The sequence below is a fragment of the Protopterus annectens genome, chromosome 3.part1 (genome assembly GCF_019279795.1).
Source record: "Protopterus annectens isolate FY-2018-M chromosome 3.part1, PAN1.0, whole genome shotgun sequence".
Classification (NCBI taxonomy): domain Eukaryota; kingdom Metazoa; phylum Chordata; order Ceratodontiformes; family Protopteridae; genus Protopterus; species Protopterus annectens.
The window spans coordinates 1125506712-1125527560 of record NC_056732.1 but is presented as its reverse complement, the minus strand read 5'-3'; the positions used below and the strand labels follow the sequence as shown (position 1 = coordinate 1125527560).

The 20849-nt window shown below is 37.3% G+C and overlaps 1 protein-coding gene across 1 annotated transcript in view; it reads right to left on the bottom strand.

The window, feature by feature from the left end:
• LOC122797757 (transient receptor potential cation channel subfamily A member 1-like) overlaps positions 1 to 20849 on the bottom strand; it is a 1751748-nt gene that overhangs the window by 851747 nt on the left and 879152 nt on the right. Inside the window, exon 21 of the mRNA XM_044066281.1 lies at positions 7286 to 7378. Coding sequence (XP_043922216.1) covers positions 7286 to 7378 — 93 coding nt within the window. The remainder of the gene's footprint in view (positions 1 to 7285; positions 7379 to 20849) is intronic.

Below are 20849 nucleotides of genomic sequence, written 5' to 3'. Positions count from 1 at the left end.
AAAATAGCAAAATCCAGGTCTGGTATAAATAATGATATATTTTATAGATGTAAGGATCAACAATGATGCAATGCCTGCATGTATTAACTGTTAGAACTTATGTCTGACATTAAGTGTCCCTGAACAGACAATTAAGTAGCAAAGTTGAAAAAATATATATAATGCAGATCCAAACTTAGTTATGCTGTAGCCAGCAAATATAAGTAATTGACACCAATGTAACTGGTGGTAAATAACTAACTGCTGCATTCTGTCAATCATTTATATGCCTCCATGAGTAATAATGTCTTGATGAATTCTGAAAATTCCTTCAGCTGTAACAAAAATGTAATGCACAGAAACTGGTTTATCAGCAAGTGCCAAAGGCTAGTTACTGCTGTAAAATATGTCAAACTGTACAGAAGCGGCAAAGCACAGCAACTATTTTTTTCAGTACATGTGAAGACCAGTCCCTGCCATAGGGGATATTTGAAATAAAGGCCAGCAGGCAAAACCTAAAAAAAAATATCCTAAACAAAAGAGACCAGCACTGATTAAGTCCACTGAATTGATAACATGAATTCAAAACAAAAAAAACTTAATTTCAACAAACAGCACTAATAATAACTTGATCACTTGCTAACAGACAAAACCGAGTCTGCTCACAGTCACTTGTAGCTAGCTGTCTTAGGACATTTTAGAACCATACGTTTATAGAATTATAGGTACCACTAAGACTATTGATCTGCGAGGATCTTAAGAAGCCCAGCCATACATTCCACTTGCAGTTTTTAGTCCATATATTTTGCATATGAATAACCCAGAGATAGGCTGAACAAGGATGTGCTGGGACATTTACATGTTTTTCCATCCATGTGAGACAGGTTTGCTAAAGAAGGGTGAATTTGTTGCTAACTGTCCATTTGTCTAAATTAACTTTGAATACAGTCAAAGACATATTTTGCTTTATGTGGAGTGGCAGACAGTTCCACAGAAGTGGTATGTTCTGTGATACAAACCTATTCCTCAGACGTGTTCTATTTATTATGCAAAAGAGATTGAGATCCCCACACCCACCCCTCAAGGGTGGCAAGATGGCATAGCAGATTGTGTGGTTGCCTTACAGGGGTTACTATCACATGACTGAAAATTGTAAATGGCAAATGTGTATTGAGCGAACCCAATTGGTCGAAACGTCAAAATGTTGTGCGCGTAACATGGATATCGCCATAGGGAATATTTTCTCTTTACTTCAATGCAGTGTGATCTTGGAGTGGGAATATTTAAGTAGCAGGGGTGTGAGGGGTGCAGCCCCCCACATGGGTGATGCAGGGGGGCTTACCTTCCTGCCTACAGCATTTGGGTAAGTATAGTTTTTTTTTTTTTTTATATTTTCGAAATTTCAAACATCGCTCATATGGTGTCGACGATATGGTGTTCAATGTTTGAAACGTTCGAAAATATAATATAGACATATAGACCCACCTCACAGCAAGAGGTTATCTGGCTTGATTCTCAGCTGGGGTGCCTTCTATGGGGAGCCTGCATGTCCTTCCTTTGTGCTGGTTGGCTCAGGGTGCCCTAGTGTCCTCCCACATTCCAAAGACATGAGTAGAATGACTGAACACTATAAATTCACCATAGTGTGACTGTGCATATGAGTGTAGGTATGGAAGGACAATCATTGCAGGCTAACCCCTCATCAGGTGAACTTGCTCTAAATGATTGTCAGTGTTGAAGTGACATTTCAACCCCATGTGGAAAAATGGGAAAAAGATTTCTGGATGGATTGAGATAGTGTGTGCTTATGATATGAACTTATAAATGTGTAATAGGTCGGATGGAATATAGTATACTGAAGTTCTGTAAGTGATGCAGAGTTTGCTTCTTAGTAACATGTATAATAATGAGAAGAGGGACAGGACTTTGAGACAGTTGGCATACTTTTTTATGATTTGGCTGTTTATTTGGTTTAGTGAGAAAATATTGTGGTCATTTCAGTTGTGTTTAGAGAGGTACATAATAAAAGGAGCATTGTACTCAATGATTAGACTAATGAAAGCTGAGTACAGTGGAATGAATAGACCCCTTAATCTGGATGCAATACCTTTAGACATAAGCTTTGTACTGAAATAGGACTTCCTTACAAGAGGAAATATGTGGAGAGCAAAGAACAGTTAATTGTCAACATAGGTTCCCAGATCCCTAACTACAGGATGGATTTTATTAGGTGGTGTTAATGTGATAGTTACAAGTGGACTGATACTTTATACATGTCTTACTTAGTTTTAGTTCATGGTTTTGACACTAGCTATTTGTTCAGGACAGGCCCTGCTGGAGGCTCTTGGTATTTTCTTCAGTTTACATTGACAACAATGCTCCAGTCAGCTGCAGGCCTGCAAACCACAAACCCTTAACATTAGCACTGACCTCTGAGAAGTTGATGTCAAAGTGGAGTGGCTCAAGGACTGAAAAAAAACATTTCATTAAAGGAAAACTCTACATTAGAACTAAAAAAAAACATATTTTTTTCATTGTATCTTTGTTTTTGAGCTATTTTAATGCCTCTAAATCACTTCAAGTGCTAATTTTACAACATTAATGTGTTTCCCTCAAAATGGTGGATGATGGGGCCTGCCTTGGTAACTTGATCTTGTTTTCTTACTTTCATTTCTTCTTCCCAGAATACATTTCAAGTCCTCTTTATATGACTCATGGTAGACATAAGGAAGTGGTGCTGTTTTCTCATGCCATTAAGATAGAATGGCAGGGCTGTGAAGCACTGTCATCTTAACACTCCTTTTGTAACAGAACTACTTCTATTTTTTCCTGACTAAGCCTCATTTATGTGTCTGTCAGAGCTTGTTTTATGCTATAAGTAAAGTAGCTGTTAGCTACTTTCAGCAAAAGAAAGTAGGTAAATAACAGGTTTTTGTAAAGTGAGTCTTTTGTAGTCCTAAAAGAACTCACAGACCTTCCCCCACACATTCATGCTGAGGTGTTAAAACAATAACTGCAGTAAATGATCCTTGCTGTATTATGATAAGTAGTAGGACTCCAAATTAAGTCTGCCTGCTACTTCCCAAAGCCTTCATTGAGAAGTTTTTTTTTTCTCTCTCATGAATAATGCAGAATTAAAACGTGTTTTACTAGTTCCTTAATTATTTCACACTCCTTTTTTCTATTTCTTATTTATTTATACTTGCATAAAGACAGTGACTTAAGATTGCATGTGCAACACATAGTCAATGTGTGATAGTACATTTATTAGAATGTATACATTAATCATGCTTAATTTTATTATGTTGTTTATTATAATGAATTGCATGTACCCATACTGCACACACACACACACACACACACACACACACACACACACACACACACACACACACACACACACATATAATAAGTGTGTGTATGTGTTTGTGTGTATGTGTATGTGCATAAAGTACATGTGTACAAAAACATGTGTGTGTGTGTGTGTGTGTGTGTGTGTGTGTGTGTGTGTGTGTGTATAACTGGGAACTAGATTATATGTGTATATGGATACTTCATATTCTTTCAAGATAAACAAATAAGAATGGAAATTTTGTGTAACTGTGTATGTATTTCAACACATAAAGACATGTGTGTGTGTGTATGTATATATATATATATAGATATATATATATATATATATATATATATATATATATATGTATGTATGTATACATATATATAAAAGGTCTTTAGGCTTTTCCCGGTTAGGGGTCGCCTCAGCGGAACTCTGGTCCGCTCATGATTGGCAGTGAATTTTTACAGTGCTGAGTTGCCAGCCTGATGCCCAACCTTCAACAAAGGCATTCCCATTCACACTCGCACCTACCTGCATGTCTTTAACATCACTCGACCAGAGGAGGACATGCAGACTCCACACAGAAGGCACTCCAGCTGAGAATAGAACAGGAGAGCTTCTTGCTGTGAGGCGACAATGCTAACCACTGCACCACCACAGCATATATACATACATATATATATATATATATATATATATATATATATATATATATATATATATATATATATATATATATATATATATACACATATGTGTGAGTGTGTCTGTGTGTGTATATAAAAATGCATGTAGCATGTAGAGTACTATAATGTGGGATGCAATACTCTGTTTAAATGCACGTCTGAATATGTGTGTGTGTGTGTGTGTGTGTGTGTGTGTGTGTGTGTGTGTGTGTGTGTGTGTAGATTTAAACACAGTTAAGTACTTCTGATATACTTTTCTTAGTGTTTTTAATGCAAGGGCACATAGTAAAAGTATGATAAAGTAAATTAATTGCATAGTATGGTTGCCATCAATTATCACATTTGCTCTGTGGAGTAAAAAATGCTCATGCAGTCTAACAATGTAAGGACTGAGTCAAAGTCAGTGGGAATTGCTTACAGTGGATCTGTGTGTACCAGGTATGCATCCTCCTCTGGAAGAATGTCACAAAAAAGTATAAAAGACCTTTTTATGACCAGTATCAAGGGTTGTCGCCTGTTTCTCTTTCTGCAGTTCTGACCTGACTGTGTGTCGGGGGGGCTTGAAAATAGTAAATGCATTGATACGCAACAAGAAAAAATATTTTCTGACTTTTCTCTAAATGTCACAGAAATCTCCGATACTACATTTAAGTTATCTTAATACACGAACTATTATAAATAGCCAACATTTGAAGCTTAGCATTTCAATACTGCGTTGCTGCTCATGTAAATTTGTCAGTCAACAATTGCCTTTAAACCCCTGACTGATCCAATTGCTTTGTTTTGCTGTGCAAGGGGAGTGTTAGTTCTCCTCCTCTCTGCAATAAAAACAGTGGAAAACAGTTCTGCAGCTTTCTGTCTTATTTATATCAGCTGCTGTGTTCATGACATTAGTAGGATTAATTGCCAATCTAAGATTGACAGCAGCCCCTGACGGTGTAAACTACAGATTTAACTGTGTCTGTGATATGTCATGCAGGTGGAGATGAACTCCTCTGCAAAGTATGTGAGAAGCTGAGCTTAAAAAAAAAGTAGCTGACCTTTCCCTTCCTTTGACTCCAATGCAATGAAATAAGTCATAAAAAGTACAAGCTGGCTTCTGTTGCCTACACAATGCTGACACCATATTGTAGGGAGGAAAGAATCCTAAAGATTGAGTTAAACTGTAGGACAAGGTGGTTTTTTTCCTTTAAAATAAATAACTAAATAAAGCATAATGACCTTAATGGTTGAATACTAAGATAAAATTATATCAGATTCACTTATTCTAGTTACACTAGTATATCTTTATCTTTCCTTATTTCTCATTCTAGTGTTTTGCACCAAAAGAGACGCGATTGTTAGAATTTACAGTGACTCTCTGGTGCAACAAGATGCACTAGAATCCAGGGCAGTCCCTAACATATAGCATATTTTCCATCATTTACTTCTAAAGCCTTGCTTGCTGTATGCAAAACACAGTAGTTACTTTGTCAGCAAACTGTAACATCTCTATCATCATATGCAAATGGGACAGAGATCTAGGCACAGACATGCAGATGTGGCTTTGTTACAGGTGGTTGAGATAATGGTGGATGAATGACTTTAGTTTGCAAATGTTATGTTTTGATGAGCCATAAAATAGCTAAGGAGGGGCAAGAGGGGCAACTGCCCCAGCCATAAAAATGTTAGGGGGTATTATCAGCCATCCATCATGCTGCTCACCTTTTAGTACAATACCAGTTTTTCAAAGCTGGTATTGCATTTGTGGTTAAACCTCAGTGCTGAAGCCCTCCGTGAATGGTCTAAAAAAACAACTGCATGCAACACTGTAGCAAGCAATTTGCTAAAATGTAAATGTATTGTTTTAAAGAAAACCTGAGTGTTGTAGCACTCCATGAAAGGTATAAACAGTAGCAACTGCCTGTAACATTTGTAGTTAAGTAGTTTGCTCTAGTTTAAAAGAAAAAAATTGTCCATGCAAGCAGGGAGTAAACTGTAACAGCTGTTTGCTACAGTTTAAAAGAAGAAGATATTTTTTTTCTCATTTAAACTAAAACTTACATGCCATAGCACTCCATGTAGGCAGGGTATAAGCTGTAGCAACTCTTTGCTACATTTGTAGAAAACAGTTTGTTACAGTTTGTTACAGTTTAAAAAAGAAGAAATGACATGGGTAGGGCACAGAAATGGGACCTGAATGGCTGAGGTGTGTGTGTGTGTGGGGGGGGGGGGGGCATGACATGCGTCTGGCCACCTGATTCATGTGCTAGTAGCAGAAACAGACATTTTTGTTAGCTCTTCACATGGGAGCTGGGAGATGGACTAGGTACTGTCAACTGTCTCCAGGAAGAATATTGAAGTCCTTTTTTTTTTTTTTGCTCTTCATTTAAAGAACTGAGGTGACGGGACATTATTTTGTGGGATAGGTTGAGCCAGGCATGCTTCTGGCAGTGAGTTTCTTTATAGTGTGCTGTATTGTGGGATCTGGTGGAGTGCTTTTTTGGGATTTTGATCATTTTCTTCACTGTGATGAGACCATGGAACTGGTATAGTTCAGGTGGTATGCGGGATGCAGAGTACCAAAAGGTTTTGTATGTTTTTTAGTGTTTTCAGCTCACATGTTTCGATATTCATTTTACAGCATCTGGTGAGGCAAACAAGCAGGCTTCAATCACTTGAAGGTAAACATGTAGACACATACATACATCAATACATGCAAACATGCACAAGCACACATACACACACACACGCACACACACACACACACATATATATATATATATATATATATATACATCACACACACACACACACACACACACACACACATATACAAACATGCACATACACAGACGCACACGTGTGCGCGTGTGCACATTCAAACATCATGTTCAGAGAATGGCGTTTTAGAGTTTCATCATTTCATCTATAGCATGTCTTTAGCATGCAAAAAGAAATGGAACCCATAGCAAAAACTCACATGTAAACAAGGTGTGTGTATATAGTTCTGCAATGTTTTGTCATTCTGATAAACTTGATTCCTTAGTTTTTTACTTATCTGAGTTAACTTTATACTATTTGTGACAAATAATCTATGAAATCTAATATGGAGGCAGACTATAAATACTGTAACAACACTTAAATGTTTTCAGTATTGTAAAATGAAAACCTACTGCTTATAACTTGTAATGCAAAGGAATCATAATATGTTCAGTTTGATTATAAAAGGATGTTTACGTTCATAAACATAATTAATAATCCGATCAAACTCTTGAATCTTATAATAATATTTACTGATTACCTGTTGAAATATTTGTAGAAGCTCTTTGCATATTCCAAAGATTGCCATTATGAACAAAAACAATTTCCACCAGTTGTGTTCTTTTGAAGTCCTCTGAAAAACATGAGTTATAACATAATAAATGCTGTCTTCTGCAATATGCAGTCCATTACAATTTGATAAAATAAAATACATTTCTGCATAAGTTTGTATTTAAAATTCCAGATTTAACAAATAGGTTGTCAGCATTGAGTTATAATAGCTGACAGGAGAGAAGTAGATAAAGAAATAACATACATATGCCATAATAAGATTTATAATGTAGAGACAGGAAGAAGAGAAAGAGGAAAAACCCTAAACATCTGAGTTAATTCAATAAACTATATTTTGATTTCAGTCATGTTAGAATTCCCTGGGAGTTGAAGAAAGCAAAATATTTACTTTGCATTGACAACATTTTGGGATTCAGTAAACATTTTACTTGGTCAGTATAGGTACTAGCAGTTAAGCGCAACAGTAAATGCCAGTTAACAACTGAAAACATGCAGATAAGTGAGAGCAAAGAGTAACAATAACAGATGATGGAGGACTTGGACAATCTACTCAAAGTTAAAAAAATATTTCTAAAACCCTGGGTCACACTTGCTCTAAGCTACATACCTGGAAAAACAGTCCATTGTTTCCTATATCATACTATACTGCATTGTTTTAATAAATTAAATTACTGCATCAGCCATACGCTCATTATATGAGTATTGCTTCCTTGTACACAGTCAAATCATTCATAAAAAAAGAAGAAAAAAAGTTCAATCACAAGTTATTGATTACACATTTCTCCTTAAACACAGCTTGAAATGTGTAACATAGAAACAGTTTCCGTAAAGCTCTCAGAATCTAGTGCATTATGCTGATATCAACTCAAAATGTCCAGATAACATTGTAATATGGTAATATAATACAAGGAACTCAAAATAACTCAGTGCACAATGGAATTCCACAGCTCCAACAGCACACTATGGGAATGCGCAAGTAATCCATAATTATAAGAAATGATTGTCAAACAACATACAGTAGTAAACACATGGAAAGATGATCACAAGTCAATAATCCCAATAGTTGTTTTGAAAGATAAAAACACCTGTGCAGTAAGGTTACAGACAATAGAATGTTACTGACTCTGTATCAATAACTAGAAACACACACACACACACACACACACACACACACACACACACACACACACACACACACACACACACACACACACACACATTAAAAATACCAAGTATTCCAAAGTAATGCACATGGCAATTGTAACATAAATTTGCAGGAGTATATACAGAAACATCTTAGACATTCATGGATATTTCTGTATGCCATCCACTAACTTAATGTAATGCATGCTTCAAAGCTGCAAGGCTATTTGTAACGCATATATATATATATATATTCACATTACTCATTATATTAAACTCAGAGAAAACTACAGATATCTACATACTACATAAAACATTAAAAATATTGATTTGGATTTATGTATTCCAAAGGAATCTGTAAATTTCCTAATAAAAAAATTACAGGTGAAAAGCAATCACAGCCACATCACCATAGCTAACAGTTGCTTACAATGGGTTTGGGACCTGTGTGAGGGGCACAAGTAATGCACACAGCCAATGAAAATGGGAGATAGAAAACAGAATGTGGGTTATGGGTGAAGAAGAGGAACATAGAAGAGGGATGTTGAAATACAAAATTCTGAGGGAAAGTTAGAGGGGCATGGGCAATATTTTTTGGTGGGGATAGGCCCCATTTTTTCTTTAAGGAATGGAAGTAAAGGTAAACATATGGAGAGGGGAGATGCAGGTAAGAACAGCAGGTATATCCACAGAACAATAACACAACACAAGACAGTCAAAGGCTGGAATAAAAACAGTAAGGACAAGTAAGTTACACAGATAGCACACTGCACAATATGGGCAGTGGAATGATTTCAAATAAGGTGGGGATGCATACCAGACATGGTGAAATGCATGAAAAACATATCTACCTATGCACTATCACTTTAGCACATGTTGCAAACTGTGTGACAGTTATACCTAGATGTGCATGACCTATGATAAAAGTGTCTTGTAGGATAATAAGGGACACAGTACAAACTGGATGAATAAATACATATCCAAATAGTCCATCAGCAGTGCAGGTGTTAGTCACATCACAGGTGAACAAATGCAGGTCAAGCAATGGTACATAACTCCAGAGGACAGAACCAAACCTATGGCCATGGTTGTTAAAGGCAAACATCCAAGCACAGTGCCAAACAAAAGTCACCGCAGAAGATCAGATAAGGCTGTTACATACACAAGTAGGTGTACACAACCAAAACAAATATGTAATGGAATGTGTGTCTGTTACACACATATGCCATGTCAAAGGCAGCACACAGGTTTACATGTGTATACGTGGGGTCAGTGGAATAAATGAGATGTACATGAAATCAAGGTCAGTAGACATACATACACCAGTGACATGAAATAATATGTCAAGATATGTAACAACATAGAATAATGAATATAACAAGTAGAATGAGAAAAAGGATTTATTGCAAGCGTTAGCCAACAACTTGTGTGCATGTCCCTCATTGTAAAATGGCCATGCATTTGGCATATGTTCACTCTTGTCAGATTAATAAATGACAGTGTACAGTAGTTTTAGCAAAGGCAAATATACCTTTAATAAATACTTGTGATATATTACGGTGGGAGAGAAGTGGACAACCTGGGGCAGGGTCTATATGTACAGCACTGAACAGTTTCTTCCCTGAACTACTATTCATCAAGGGCACAGGATGAACATTCCATTCAGAGAATGCTTATTTCACCAAATTTCACATTGTCAAATTGCCATAGTTGGCCAACATTATGGACATTACAATACCTGGTGAATAAGAAAAGTAAATGGAAAAAAAATCTCCACACACCACAAAAACTGTGCCCCCACACCCCCTGCTAAGTATATATACCAACTCTAAGATCACACTACAGTGGAGAAAAGGGTACATTTTCTGATCCCTTCTCTAACGTGATCTCAGCCAGAATGGTGAAGCAGTTTTTGTGGTGTGTGCGGGTGAGTGTTCTTTTCTGTTTATTTTTGTCATTCACAAGGTATTGTTAAGTCTGCAGTGTTGGCCAACTATGGTAATTCAGTGATGTGAAACTTGACAAAATTAGCATTCACTGAATTGAATGTTTAGTCCTACTGTCTCAATTAATAGTTCATGGAAGAGAATGTTCAGTGCTTTGACATAGACCCCTTGGAACCATATCATGGTAAAGCATGACACGGAAAGCTGACACAACGTGAATGCATGTGTAATGCACACAGGTTGCTGTAAAAGACACGAAATACATTTAAACAAATGGAAAATGTATGTCAAATGGCCATCTGGATTGATGATATCCACAGAACTGGACATGTATAAAACACACACACACACACACACACACACACACACACACACACACACACTCACGCACACACACACACACACACACACACACACACACACACACACACACACACACACACACACACACACACACACACACACACACACTATAATGTGCAATCATGTCACATCAACATACACATGTAAGTAAGTTAAAAATTGCAATCACATACACATATATTATCATGCAAATGTCAGATAAAGAAATGCATGTGCATGTAAGCACACTGCTCATTACAGAGCAGAGGACACCCCTGTGAGTACATCACTGAATGCTCACATGTCAAAGGTACATTTCTTGTCAGTATGTATCGCACTATGTGCACAAACAAGTACACTCATAACATATATAACTATTTATGGAAGGTATTCACCAATGTCATGGGTGTGGAAATGCTACATACAACAAACATGTTGTAATGTACTATGAATGAATGTATAATCTGTAACATTGTGTGCAGATTAACATTACCTTGCTGTTTGATGCAGTCAGATAAGGAGGACTGCACATAGACAGGATATATCTGTGTTTGATCCCACATCATCAGTATTGCCAAACCATGACACAACTACATCATGAGAGTGGGATGTCATGAGAACGGTCATCCAAAACCATATGGAATGACATGTCTGTATGTTGAGCATACCTAATATGGCCAAACAGACATCCAAGGCATATGACACTGTATGTGATGGACTATGAACAACATATGTTCTCTGTCAATCATCCCAGTAAGACACATGTTTACAGGCTGCCTGCTGTAGCACTTTTAACAGGTTAACTGCAACAATACATGGACAGTTGAATGTGTGTGGACAGTGTAATGTGTTAATGTGTGTCATGCACACATTGAATACAAAGGAAATGTCAAACAATAATAACACATAAGCATGGCATATACATGGTATGCATGCACAAGAGTGCATATGTAGTCCAAACAATTAAATGTCAATCACCATTTTGGGAGCAGAACACAAGTGGAGTGCATAGACAATACCTACAGACTGAAGGGATCAGGCTGAAGTAGATCAGACTCCTGAAAATCTCACAAGCTATCATCCTGAATGAATCCCACATAGCCCATGCCATCTCATCAAAGAAGGTCCCTATCAAGCCCCTTAACTGTGTTCAGAGCACATTGGTCATGACCTCCCTAATCCATTCACCCATCCATCCTCTACCCCTTTTTCCCATTTTGCACACGGGGTCGTGGTGTGACTTCAGCAGTGACAATCATCTCGAGCCAAGGTTTACACCATCAGGTGGCTAGCCCTGCCACGGTAGTTCATTTGTACCACTCAGTCACCCACACTCTCTCACCTATGGACAATTTTAGAGTGCTCAATCCACCTACTGAATGTCTTTGGAATGTGGGAGGAAACCAGGGCACCCAGAGGAAACCCACATGATCCCAGAGAGGACATGTAGACTCCACACAGAATCATGGCAATGTCTCTTCTAGGGTGCAGGCAGGATGTCTCAGGTAGTGTTGGGTCCAAGCTCATCACCATCATCATCATCATTGCTGCTATCTTCTTTGGATGATTCTGGCAGTGGCCTCACATGTGCAAGTTGTTGTCTTCATACTGGCAACTTTCCTCTGATACCATGCTCTGCAAACATTAATTTCAAAACACAACAGAAAAGAAAACAAAATGTCTACCATGCAGAATACTCCTATGAAAATCAGAGCACAACACAATATTGTTATGATGACACTGTATACAGGGACTGAGACATATGCATCATGGACAGAGTTACCCATGACCCTATATGTTGTATTCCTAAAAACAACAACAGTATTCTTTCCTGAGCTATTCCATATGCTTAGACAGACACACACACACACACACACACACACACACACACACACACACACACACACACACACACACACACACACACACACGCTGTGTAAAAATGTATGAATATTCAACAAACATATGTTACTGTCTGCATTCAATGATGTATAAAAGCAGACACTAAATGCCATTGTAAAAATAAGGAGAAAGCTATCAGACACTATTGTGGATAACAGGCACACCATATGAAAACTGTCTGAGACAGGCAGCATGATATTTTGCTAGGCTGTATCAGTGTTTTTACAAACACAACCATGATGTGTAAGGCTGGTGCACTACCAATGCTGAAGTGATGGCCATACCACAAAGTCAGCAAACATCAGTGTTAACATTATCACTGCAGACTCTCATTCCCTCTGTGAATAGGCAGAATATGTACAACAGAATAATCATCAAAAAACAAAGCTAGACAAACAAGTGTGCAAAATTTTGTATTGTCAGCAATAGTCACAGCACTTACACATACATGTAAAACATTTACCTTAAGACTTGTGTGTCAGATGCACACAACAAAATATCATTTAAGTTGTGGATATTTCGTTAAAACATTTGTGCTGACAAAATGGAGCCAAAATACAAAATACATCAACACTATAAGTTTTATGCACAGCTGTAATGACAGTTACCATTTGCTGATTTCACTTGCCTTGCTGATGCATGATGGGTATTCCTGCATTCTAAACAATAAACATGCAATTTTCAAAAATGCAGGCCTCAGAACAGTTGAATATGCATCTCAGTTCACAATAAATGTAAAATATATTTTTCCCTACTGTCCAGAAATCAGAGAGATTCTCTGGTAGTCCGGAAAGCACTGTACAAACTCTGGTATTCTGTAAAGAAGCATAGACAGAATACCACAATTTGTTACAAAGCAACCTCTGTCTTTTTTTTCACAAAAAGCATAGATGAAGCGATGGGGCAGAGTCTGAGGTACTCCACCACAAAGAAAAAGTGAGTAATGGCATGTAGATTAGGCACATGATAATGAACTAAAAGGGATGTTCTGCCCTAATGATGTATGCATTTACATCATAAAATGGGTGGGTTTGTGGGTGGAGATGGGTTGGGCCTGGGCAGAGTCATGGACAGAACAGGGGAAGTGGGATTGCTCCAGTTTTCAGCATCGCAAGAGGTGGCAACCCTAACCTCTCTCCTTCTACTGCTCTTCAAGCCTGTGTATCCTCTTGATGCACATAGATCTGTTCCGACTGTGGTCCTCGCCATCTGACATTAACAAAAAATATCTAAAAAGTATTCCTAAGGTAACAAGAATAAACATTTCGTAACAGACTTTGTAGAGAGAAGAACATTACATAAACACAATACTCAACTGACATTATCACATTCAGGTGTTAACATCTTTGAGCACAGATCGGAGGACTTGAGATTGAAACTTGCAGATGCAACCTACATCCACTCTCACCTTGAAACTTATCTGCCTACCTAGCACATCTTAACTATAAAACAATGTTTTCATGCAGTGAAAAGAATTAATGTGATGAAATCATCCTGATGGGGGAGGGTCAATCAAGAATGATCTTGATTTAGGATTGCAAACAGGGAACATGCATACCTCGCAACCTGGAAACATCACAAATCTGGACAAAAGCCCATGAAAAATAGGTATAAATCAGTATGCTTGTTAACATAAAATTAGCATACCTAATTATGTAACTCCACCCACTCCAATGGAATTATGGGATACTGATTTTCGAAAGCAAACTGAAGAAAAGACAACCGAAATATGGCCCCAGAGCCCCCTGCAACCATTCCAATGTCCCATTACCTGGCTATTTCACCCCATTTACCGTAAACACTAATGTGCATACTGTTTTACTTCTATAATGATTATTTGGATTTTATTTTACATTTTATAGCACAAACACTAATAGACATCTGCTAAACAAAGCAATACAGTCTCACAATGAAAATAGACTTAGCATTAAAACTTCTCTGCCCTTGAAACTCACATTGATTGAAACAGCATTGAATCCCACATCCAAAGAAAATGCATCTGGCCAGTGGCAGATAAAGATTACCTTTGGGCTGTTTTCAAATCATAGGCCCCTTGCACACAAAACAAGAAACATACATGTGTTCTTTGATATACCTTCCTGACTTTATTAAATTATATTCCTTGTATAATACAGCACACTTGTTAGAGCGCTTTGCAGTGGCAGCTCATGCCATCAGACTGCAGGATTGCAGCTCCCCCAGCTGAAAGAAATAAAAACAAAAAAGAAAGAACATTTAAAAAAATAAAAAAATAGTTATTCATTTCTTGTACTGGCTAACTGCAGCTATGAGACCAACTGTCTCACTATTAAAGTCTGTCCAGGAACTCGAACTGCGCATGCTCGGCGAGTTCCAGGTTTTAAAAAAAAATAGTTTCTGTAAATCCGAACTGTGGTAAAAGCAGTCTGGATTAAGGATAGAAAGCATCAGTGTGATGCCCAGAAGTCTATGTGGTTTGTAACCACAGTAATGTGGAAAGGGATCGGACTGCAATGTCCACAATCATGTATGTGACGTGGATGGCTGGATTGGCTACTGATTGGCTTTTTCTCTCTTCCCGCACTTTCCATGCTGTGAAAAAGAGAGCAAGAAACAATCAGTAGCTGTACTTTGCCTTTGGCTTTGGTTAAACTAATAAACATAGTTCGTAACTTCAATTAGACAGACCGAGATGAGAGAGCTGCCTTGATATTTTTTTTTGTGTCTCTTCTCTCTCATGGATCTTTGAATGGCTGGAGTGAAAATATTTAAATCGTCAAAACAGACAATGTTTCTTATTTTCCCAGTTGAGTATGTCCTTTCCAGTTGCACATCTGCCTTCAAATTTGTTAGGAATTTTTACAAAGAGTTTTCTGCTTTTTTTTTTTCATAAGTGCCACAAAAGTAGAAGAGTAAAAACATACTTTAATGGATTTTGTAGTTTAAATGGATTTTGTGAGAGTGGTTGCCAGGAAGATGTGAGTGTTGTTGAAGGAAATTTTTGTTGGGAAGGTAGAAGCAGGGATGGTGGAGCCATTGGTGGTTTGGATGTGATCATTGGTTGAAATTTCAAAATAAGTTTTGGAAGTCTTTCTACAAAGTAGGTTCACTAACATTCAGAAGTGTTTTGGGTGAAATAGGATGGTTGGTTTGATTGGGTGATCCACAGAAGGAAGCTTTGTCTCTTCATTTCAATTTCTCAGCTATATTTCATAAGATATTATATCTATTAAGTCTGGATGTATCAAATGCTTGTCAATTAACTAAGGCAGCAATGTACTTTTTACTGTATATCCTTATGACCAGTTGCACTTTTGCATAGTATCAGAAAACAGTGGTGAGATATATTTAACTCCCCCAAGTGCTATTTCTATTGTGCATTAAATATTAATGGGACCAGTGCATGAGTTAAACCCATAGCTCCAGTCCATTGCACCTAGCTAGTGCTTGCTTATAAAATATGTACATATATACCTTGCTTGATTGCAGTGTGGCAAATGTTTTATTCTGAATAGTAGATCAGTTGAGCATTGGAGAACATCAAAATGCATTTTGTATTCTGCAGCTCATCATTTTCAAGGACCAAAAGTTTCCAGTTCCAAAACACTTGCTGGATAAAAAATTCGGAGCTGTGTTGTACATTGCTTCTTTAATACACTCCAGCTATTCTGTGTGGGTACCATCTCTGTTGTGTTAAATGTGTACATGTTTCATTTGCTACTCAACACACACATGCTATCATTTTGATGTTCTGCATAGGTCATGCATACAGCAAAGGATATTGTGTGGCAACTACCATCACTCCTACAACCCCGAGTTCATAGATGGAAAAGGGAGAAAAAAAATCCTTACTGGTGGTTGACATATGGTATGGGGACATGTTTTAAATACAAATGGCTGAGGTAAACTCAGATTAATCTATTCTGGTTCTTTGAGAGTGATGTATGTTAGTAAAATGACAAAAATATTTGTTTTTGACTCAAATACAGTCACATACTTTACTACTGTTCATTTTTTATTTACAGGAAATGGCCATTGCTAGTGGTTCTATTGGCCAAAGAAGAGCCATTGGACTAGAACATTTAGCTAGAATTCAGAACTAATTACCCATTGTTAGTTATCTTTCCATAGCTTTTTATAAACTGATATCTAGCAGATTTGGGTAATTTTCCAATACCTAATTTCTGAGCTTTTGTCTACAGGTTAAATTTGTGTTTTTTTTTCTTTGCTTATGTTTTAATGTTTAATACAATTGTGTGTGTTATTCATGGTATATGGTCAAGTAAATGTATTCTTTACAATGTATATCCTCATAGGAAAAGGAAGTCCTTTATAGACAAAAAGAATGCCGTGACTTTACACCTTGTGCATAGAAGTCAAAGGGATCCTCTGACAGGAAATGAAACTGCACCACAAAGAGTAATCTTATGCATTTTCTAATTATGAATAACATTATGGTTAATACAGGTTATTGTGTATGTATACATCTGCAGTTCATGTGATTCGTTGTGGGATTATTTTTAGTAGCATTTTTGAATTTCAGGTGACGTAAGGTGCCTTTTATACTGCAAAACATTGATGTTTTTGTTTTTCAGTATGTCTGCACTAATTAAATGTTGTGATGTTATGGTATTTTAATTGTTGTATGGTGTGCCTAGGTTTCTAATTCTATTTCTTTGTAAAACTAAATTAGTCCCGTTTAATGCAACAACTAGTATGTACGAACGAACTACCCTAAGTTCCTGTTTAAAGTTTTATAACCAGGTCTCTGTCTCTGTTATTAATACCCTGCCCGTTCTTGCTTAGTTGCTTAACTTGCTTTACTAAGGCATTTTTGTCCCATGCACTTAATATTGTTCACCTGCTTTGCTTACCATACCATGTGACTAAAATAGTATGTATACTTCTAGTCTTCTACATACATACATTCTCTCTGTGGCTGTGGTATAAGCTGTGTGTTGCCCTAGTGCTTATCTGAGTGATGGTATCGATGGAGTGCATTTTGGTGATACTGGTACTCCCTGGTTTTCATTAACATTTGCTCTGCTTTTGATGGATTTCTAGGCTGCTCAGAGTCATGCAACATTTTCATTTGTAGTCATGCAGTCAGATTGCCTTTTTAATGAGTTCATCTGCAGCCTACAGTTTGTGCATGTGTGTGGCACTTTTATGTTGTGGTCTATATATATGGGGAGGGAGGGTGGCCTAATGGTTAAGGTGTTTGCCTTACAAACACAAGGTGCAGGGTTTGAGTCTCACAAGGGATAACTGGCTAGGCTTAAAATGGCTCACAAGGGCAGTTAGCTTAGTACCAATCTATGAACCTATATGTGTGTGTGTGTGTGTGTGTGTGTGTGTGTGTGTGTGTACAGCTTTTCACATAATATCCAGATTTTTGCATCACATTTTTGGTCCATTTTTCATAAAATTTTAGTTTTCTGGCAAATTAGTAGCAGATCATTAAAGATTGAAGTTAGAAAATGACAGACATTTCAGATGCAGATTTCATATCCTTCAGAAAATTCATACTAATGAAAGACCTATTGTTTTATTAACTTTCTAACTTTGTAAGAGCAATGTTTAAAAATGGTCCTTATTTTTAGTCCTTTGTTCCACTTATTTATGGCTTTGCCCAGATTTCTTGCTCTGAGGTCGAGTATGACAAATGTGTCAGGGCCATCACTGTCAGCCAGAGACATTTCAAATTGTGACAGTGACATACTTGTTGTACCCTACTCCCCCATGTAGTGACTTTGGATGTGTCCAACTTAAATTTATTGGTTGAACATTTTTCCAGTAAGCAATTAAACAAAATGCATGAACCAATAATGACAAAACTGCCCAATCAGAACATTTCCATCATAAAAGTCTACTCATATTTCTACAATCCACCAGTATCAGTAAATATGCAAAATCTCTGCAAAAGTAAAAGTCATCTAAATTCCATGTTAAAGAGATCTGTAACTAGGTTGCTGCTAGCAAACAACTTTATATTTCATTGTTTTGTCTACAAGTAAAGTGCTTGTTGCCCTTGAAGAATAAATTGCCTATGTTACATTAAAGAAATGATAAGCTAGTAATATTTAAATAGGGAATGGATGGCAAACTGATAACTAGTTCATAGTTATAGGTATCTCCACCAAAAGAGGACATTCTCAGGACTGCAGCATCACCCCCTTTAAAAGTATAACACAGTACAGCATCAGCAATCCATCTACAGATTGTGGGAGTAGAATCCACAGCCTTCTGCAGCAAGAACAAGTATACTACCTCTTGTGCTAGTAACAATGCAAGCAGACTTTGCATAAGCAGCACTAAACTTCTCTTTCACTGAAGAACTGTGCAGCACAAGAAGTCAGGAAAAAGCCAACATTTATTGGGGGGGGGGGTGAAAGGCCCAAAACCGGGGACACATTTTAAACATTGCTTGTATAATCTTAGAAAGTTGCTAGAATAAAATGTTGTGTTACCATGTGTTTCCTAAAAGAAAAACAAACTTAAATGGCTATCATTATTTAGTAAATTCAGTTCTCACTGATTTGCCAGAATAAAATAAAATGTATGCTTTTTAACATTTGTTTACTGGGGAAAGTCTGACTTGGAACAAAGCTAATTTTCATTAGAGGCCTGGGGAAAAATGCTTCAGATGCATATCTTTGTATTGTGGGAGGAAGCCAACACAAACACAGGAAGAACATGCAGACTCTATAAAAAAGGTACTTCAGACAAGAATCGAACTAGAGAACCTCTTGCTGTGAGGCAACAACACTACTACTGCACCATCCAAATTTTAAAAGGATCAGACCAAAAGTATGAGCCAAACACATTCCAGGCATTCTGTGAAAATTTGTACAGATGAGAGCTATAACTCCTTCAATCAGAAGTGGTGATATGAGTAGAGAACTCCTGCTCTTACATCCTGTACCTAAGTTACAGGGTTTGAACATGGGTAACCCTAACCACCAGGTATATGTATCTGGGGAATTACACACACACACACACACACACACACACACACACACACACACACACACACACACACACACACACAGACACACACACACACAAGAACTGTCACATAAATGCAAATGCAATACAAATTGTGTACGTTTAACTTGGCATCGCAGCACACAAACATATAGAGATGGAAATAAATGCATTAATAATCCCAACTAAAGTGCTTTACTTGGAAAGAATGGAAATAAATGCAGGTGCAGCAATAATAAATTCCAATTGCTAAAAAGCTCAGCATTCAGGCATCTCATCTGTCCTGCCCCTCTTGTAAACTTACTCACTTGGCCCAGAGCAAGCCTTCAGCTGAATTCCGACAGGCTGCTCATGAAGCTGACATCACCACGCACGCCTCCACATGATGATGTCAGTCTGAAAAAAGCTGGAAAAAAATTAAAAAAAAAAGCCAGGAAATTCAGAAATGAAGGGGTGCCACTTGGGCATCATGGCACCCTATTATTTGGACCTCAAAAACTGGTAAAAAACAAGAGATTCAGTATGGTTAAGAGATATGGGAACATGTGTTGCTAATGTAGCTAAACTATTTTTAAATTACATTCTTGTCAACACTGTGTTCTGAAAAATGAACAGTAATTGAGATAATCCATTCCTCAGACAGTCTGACAGTGTCATTTAACATACAGCTTCTGTGAACAGAAGCATGCCTGTTGCTACACATTATGGATACAGAGAGTTATGTGTCAGGACCATTATTCCTTGTTAAATTGCAGATAACTGGTTAAATACATACATCTTCCCTGCCCTTCATTGCAACTGTTAGTGTGGTCATCACAGTCCCTCAAAACTTATAGGTTGATTCTTTTATACTATTGACTCCAGCATTTCACGACAAAACAATCCTTCATAGCATTTTAAAAGTATACAATATTAACCTAAAAACTGCTCAGACATATAACAGCATTTATCAAGATGTACTGCCCCTGCTGTTAAATAGCTAATATTAACAGAATGTTATAGATTATGAATATATCAGTAGGAATTCAACGAATAACCATTATTTGCAAAAATTCTCAAATATCAATAAGTATAAAATGCTTTGTTAAAAGAATGCTATGAATGTATGGAATCAGTATAACAGCTTAAGATAAATATGTCCTCTTTTAAGACTTGAACACAACACACAGCACACAAAATGTTGACATGCTGACTTACACTCTTATAAGCTCAGCTAACACTCGGTGAATGGCA